The sequence below is a fragment of the Poecilia latipinna genome, unplaced genomic scaffold (genome assembly GCF_001443285.1).
Source record: "Poecilia latipinna isolate Pla-1442-1.1 unplaced genomic scaffold, P_latipinna-1.0 Scaffold1929, whole genome shotgun sequence".
NCBI lineage: Eukaryota > Metazoa > Chordata > Actinopteri > Cyprinodontiformes > Poeciliidae > Poecilia > Poecilia latipinna.
In genome coordinates this window covers 14,317-20,083 of record NW_015114545.1, presented here as the reverse complement: position 1 = coordinate 20,083, position 5,767 = coordinate 14,317, and the positions used below count along the sequence as shown (strand labels likewise).

Genomic DNA, 5,767 nt, shown 5'->3' with positions numbered 1-5,767 from the left:
TAGAAAAAAAACAATTATCCACTGTCTTTATCTATTTATTTCGCTCCGTGAGTGAGAACCACATGTGCGAAGCTTATAGTCGTCAGTCTTGGACTGAATTTTACTGTGCTTGAGGTTCAGTCATTGCACCCTGATGGTGGACCACGTCCAGCATGTCCACAGATGTGTTACTGGCTAAGCATCAGAACGCCGGGTCCAAACCGATGACCACATGTTGGGCAGGCCCCAGTTAAATTTCTTCAGGAATTTAATATGTCTAGCAAAATGTATGTTATTGTGAAAACAGCTTCTCTAGTGAATATCCAAATATCCATTTCTAACTTTAAAACCCAAAGTGAGGCACTGCAGAGGCCCTTACCCGGGCTTTGATGATGGTGGGCCGGGGGTCCAGAACGCCCTGCATCTTCCTCAGAGCCGGGATCACAAACAGGTTACAGGTGACCACCGCCGACACCGGGTTACCTGGAGGCAGTGTGACAGGCTGAGAACACACACTGGAAACACACACACACTGGAAACACACACATCCATAGCTCCTGCAGGAAGCACTCTGGTGTTTTCAAAGTAAAAGCCTGTGCTGCGATACCTGGCAGTGCGAAGATGAGCTTCCTGGTTCCATCGATGTCGACGGTGGCGAAGGTGGTGGGCAGACTGCGGGACAGAAACAGTCAGCTGACCGAACCGCAGCAGGAAGTTCGCTTTGGGGTCACATGGACCGCAGCACCTATAGGGAGAACAAGCCCCGCCCCCACGCCTCATACACTCACCCCGGCTTCATGAAGACGCGTCCGAAGTGGATCTGGGCGTGCAGGTCGATGTCCAGCACCTGCTTCAGGTAATCCTGAGGAAACGACAGGTTAGAGCGCCACCGGCCGGCCAGAGCCACGCCCACTGCCGCCACCTACCTTCTCCCCCATGGACACGCCCCCTGAGGTGATGATGACGTCAGCGCGGCTGATCCCCTCATGCAGTGCCGACAGCAGGTCGTCAGGGCTGCAAACACAAGCACAGGTGAGCGTCCAGCAGGGAGCGCCGCCGCGCGCCGCGCGCCTCCCTACTTGTCTCCGACGATGCCCAGGTTGATGGTGGGGTAGCCGTGCTCCTGGATGGTGGCCAGCAGGGTGGAGCGGTTTGAGTCCCGGATCTTCCCGGGGTGGAGGTCGTCCTCTGGGTTCAGCAGCTACAGGGAGAGAGGTCAGTGAGTCCGGGTCCAGGTCCGGGTCCGGTGGACCTCCCAGCAACTGTACCTCGTTTCCGGTGGACATGACGGCCACCACGGGGAACTTGTGCACGCTGACCTCGGTGACCCCCACGGTGGCCAGCAGGCCGATCTCTGAGGGGCCCATATGGGTCCCTTTGGCCAGAACACACTCCCCCCTTCTGATGTCATGGCCAATCGGCCTGGATGGAAACACACACACACACACACACACACACACACAGTCAGCTCTCACTCCACGAATTCATCACAATGAGATCAAAAATAATAAAACAATTATAATATAGTAAAACAATCATTACTAATATATTTACAATGTGTGATCAACAGGTCATTATAACAGTGACTTTGTTTTAATCCAGTTTTCCATTGTTATTTTTAACTCAATCCTTTGCTAAGCTAGCTGTGAGCTAACGTCACGACCGTTTACATGCAGTACCTGTAAACGACCACCAGTGGTCCGGTGACCACAGATGGAGAAAGACTGGTTTAGAGCTCAGAGCGCTGCGCTGCAGGTGTTAGCATTAGCCTCAGGTAGACGTCACCTGCTAGCTTCTGGATTAATACAAATCTGTCTAGAGATATTTTTTAGCAAACCAATTTTTATTGTAGAAACAGGTAAATGATGGGAGTTCACCAAAGCCACACGCTATCAGGTAAGTGAAAACTGCTTGTTTAGTTTGACCAAAAGTCACGTTCATGGACGGAGCATGTATGGACAGATGGATCACCGGACCGGAATTGATTTTTACATCCTTTACAGTAAAAAAAGAGAAAATGCCCATAAATAATCCGCCATATTCTCTTTTCCTTTTCTACACTGCTGTTGCTGTGGAGAACCTAGTACTTTGGGGGGTACCTTATTCGCGGTGTTCACCTGGTGTTACCATGGTGACCAGACATTAGTGTTATGGTTCTGGGCTCACCTGATGTCCTGTCCGGGCCGGGCCTGGACCATGATTCTCACCTCCAGTTCCTCTGTGCCCTGTGACCCACAAAGGAACCACAATCAGAACCATCGGGCAAAAACCCAGGACGGGCCGGCCAGAACCAGGACAGAACTCGGCAGCGGTCCTTACGTCCTCCGACTCCCTCAGCAGCTCCGTGTCCTCCACTTGGACCACGGCGTCGGCGCCACACGGGATCGGAGCGCCGGTCGTCACCCTCATCACCTGACCCGGCATCACGGTGTGGGTGGGCTGCACACACACACACACACACACACACACACACACACACACACACACACACTGTAAGAGTCTGGCCTGCAGTGGTGCCTCTGGCCAGCAGGTGGAGCCATCAGACTCAGGTTTCTCTGACCTGCTGTCCGGCCTGCGACTCCCCCATGATGAAACGGTCTCCAGGTCCGTCAGCGGCTGCAGACAGAGACACGGAACCGCTCCTCAGTCAACTGGACCTCAGCCAGCACCGGCAGAGTTCTGCAGAGAGGACTCACCACGCACGGCATAGCCGTCCTTCACTGAGGCCGGGAACGGAGGCAGGTTGTCTTTGGCGTAGATGTCCTGAGCGAGAACCCGGCCCAAACCGTCTGCACAGAACCAGAACCATTCACCTGGACGTTACCGCACCGCCTGCGATCAGGCCGCAGTTCTGACCCGCACGGCGACCCACCTCTGTAGTTGATGACCTCGATGCCCAGGATGGGCGTCATCTCCAGCACCGTGATGAAGGCCTTGTCCATGGAGGTCAGCGGGAACGGCGACATGCGGTGGCGCCGCGCCACCTTGCTGATGTCCACAGCGCTGTGGCCTGGAGACAGAACCAGACAGGCTTCAGGTCTGACCCGACCGGACCCGACCGGCGGGTCAGACTGAACTTACTGGCTCTCAGGATGTTCTCGTTGCTGCCGCATCGGGACTGGACCTGCAGAACAGAACAGAACCAGTGACTGAGACAGAACCCGATTAAATCACCTCAAGACGACCCGGAGCCTGAGTGGGACCAGAACTGTGTTCTGAACTCTTGATTATTTTGAGAATGTGTTTCTGATGGGTTTACCCCACCAGGACCCGACCCGTTTCTGATCACCTGCAACAGCAGGTGTACTTTAACTAGGACACTCTTCAGCACAACTGAAGAAGTTCAGGAATCAGCTGAAAGCTCCATCCAGGAACAAAACACATCCGGCCCAGGAGAACCAGCAGCAGAACCCGGGTCCAGGTTCTGCACCGGTTCCTGGGGCCCCTCATCTCGAAGTTTAAGTTTGGCATCAACAATATGAAAATATAGTAAAAATGCAGGAAGAAGAAAAGAAGAGCATGCAGGAGGACTCCCAGAACCAGAACCAGAGGGAACCGGACCCAACACGAAGCAGACTGTCCGGCCCGAGGTTCTGGAGGTTCTGGTTCTGGTCAGTCAGTAAGGGTGTGTACCTTGGGCGTCGGGCAGGAGGCGGTGGACAGGCGGGATGTCGCCTGCGTCGCCCGTGGCGACTCAGAGGGGGTGGAGCTTAAAGACGCCGAGTCTCGAGGAAGCACCTGAACGCCTCGGGAAATGATCGAGTCTGGGATCTGCACACACACGCACACGCACACACACACACACACACACACACACACACACACAGTGTTCAGTTCAGAGTCGCCTCTGGATCAGATGAATGACATTAATGGGAAATGATGATTGAGAGCAAATCGGCCTGAAGGTCAGTACAGGATGTCCCAAAGCATGACACTGCCACCACCATGTTTAACTGCTCCACTGATCTTAAAGGGATCCACAACTACTTATAAAAATAGACCTTATTTGGGAAATATTTAGCTTACATGTAAAAACAATACAGTAATAATACAGTAGGTTAATTAGTTTTTATAAATTTTAAAATATTTTCACAGGATTTGTCGCCATGTTTTTCCACACTGCAATGCATTCTGGGCAAATGACGTGTAAAGGTCCAACTGCCTGGCTCCTCCAGCCAAAACAGTAATGAGTCCCGTTATGAAGCCTTTTTGGTTTGAACCGAAGCGCATTGAAATCAATCGGACCACAGAAATAACAAGAGGCGATGAAGAGGAAGAGCTGGCCGTAGAAGCTGCTGCCGCCTTCAGGTTCATCATGAAACAATGAATGAGACTCGCCTCTGGTCACTGTGTGATCTGGTAAGTGGTTCTGTAGCTCACACCGACACCGGACCTCCATGGATCCGGTCGGATTGGTTATGTCAGTACCGCAGGCCTTATAGATCCTGTTAGCACCTGAAAGAGCGTCCAGCTCTGCCTGTCTCAGCACGGCATTTATTTTTAACTCGTTAAGGTAACGATCACCTGTTGAAGCAGGGGAGCCCAAAGTGGGTCCTGGAGGCCCGGCATCCTGCATGTTTTAGTTCTCTCCCTGGTTTAACGCACCTGGATCAGATGATGGTTCATTAGAGGCCTAAGAGGAACATTGACAAGCTGAAAAGGTTCTTACTACCACCAGGGAGAGAACTGAAACATGCAGGATGCCGGGCCTCCAGGACCCACTTTGGGCACCCCTGTGTTAGAGCCTTCCTTGGTTCTGCTGGTATAAATGGCTCAAAGTGTTGTGGAGAAATGTCCAGGGTCCAGATTAGGTCCTTCGATGTGTTCCTCTCCGGTTCTCGCACTGCGCTCTCCTTTTTTTCATGTGGGAAATTATCCAGATTCGCCTCAATTTTTATTTTTTTACAGCCAATAGTGACACCGTGTGGCATTATCTAAAATTGCACCAGTCAAACACAACATGATAAACTACTCGTAAAGTTAGCCTTCCTGTGTTGATTCTGTAGACTCCGGTACAGAATGGACCTGATGACGTCATCAACCCATCAGTGAAAAAAAAAATGGCGACCTCCAACAAATATAAGATGTACATTTTTGAAGTAATTATGAGTTTTGACATATCACAAACACCAATATTTTAGGTAATAGGAAAATTGCAACATATTTAGACCAACATGTCCAATTAGTCCTGGATCCTTAGAATCGCCCAGTTCTGGACGGCTGCGGTAGCATGTTTGCTTCTGCACCGTCCGAGAAACATGGATGAAGAACTGAGAGCTTCTGATTGGTTAGGAGCCAGAAGCTCTGGCAGCAGAGAGAACCTCCGGTACCAATGTGATAATAATGGCTTCCTGTTTGAGTAAATAATCTGATTTTTCTGTATTTTATTAGTCAGAATCTGGACCAGCTACACTGTCCATCTGTTTTAGAGATGATACCATCATGAGATAATTATATGCAACCATCCATCTTCTTCCTCTTCGTCGGGTCGCGGGGCCCAGACTTCCCTCTGCCAGCCTCCTGCTCCAGCTCCTCTGGGGGAATTCCAAGGCGTTCCCAGCAGAGGACCATCGTCCCTCCAGCGTGTCCTGGGTCTCCCTCTGCGCCTCCCACCACCAGGGAGGCATCCCTCCTAACCAGATGCCCGCTCCATTTTTCCCTCATTCATGAACCCAGAGATACTTAAACTCTGCCACTTGGGACAGGACATCCCCCACAAACCCCCAACCTGGAGAAGGCACTCTACCCTTTGGAGGCACTGAGCCTCATCCCGGCCGCTTCACACTCG

At 51.7% G+C, this 5,767-nt stretch overlaps 1 protein-coding gene across 2 annotated transcripts in view; it reads right to left on the bottom strand.

The window, feature by feature from the left end:
• The window catches only part of LOC106935216 (gephyrin-like), a 32,695-nt gene that overhangs the window by 12,864 nt on the left and 14,064 nt on the right, over positions 1-5,767 (bottom strand). For both annotated transcript variants that reach the window (XM_015015577.1, XM_015015578.1), the window contains 13 exons: positions 3,613-3,750; positions 3,061-3,103; positions 2,852-2,989; positions 2,676-2,768; positions 2,540-2,595; positions 2,299-2,418; positions 2,146-2,204; positions 1,248-1,401; positions 1,059-1,180; positions 906-993; positions 768-841; positions 587-651; positions 359-462 (listed from right to left, as the gene is read on the bottom strand). In XM_015015577.1, the coding sequence (XP_014871063.1) occupies positions 359-462; positions 587-651; positions 768-841; positions 906-993; positions 1,059-1,180; positions 1,248-1,401; positions 2,146-2,204; positions 2,299-2,418; positions 2,540-2,595; positions 2,676-2,768; positions 2,852-2,989; positions 3,061-3,103; positions 3,613-3,750 (1,254 nt within the window). The remainder of the gene's footprint in view (positions 1-358; positions 463-586; positions 652-767; positions 842-905; positions 994-1,058; positions 1,181-1,247; positions 1,402-2,145; positions 2,205-2,298; positions 2,419-2,539; positions 2,596-2,675; positions 2,769-2,851; positions 2,990-3,060; positions 3,104-3,612; positions 3,751-5,767) is intronic.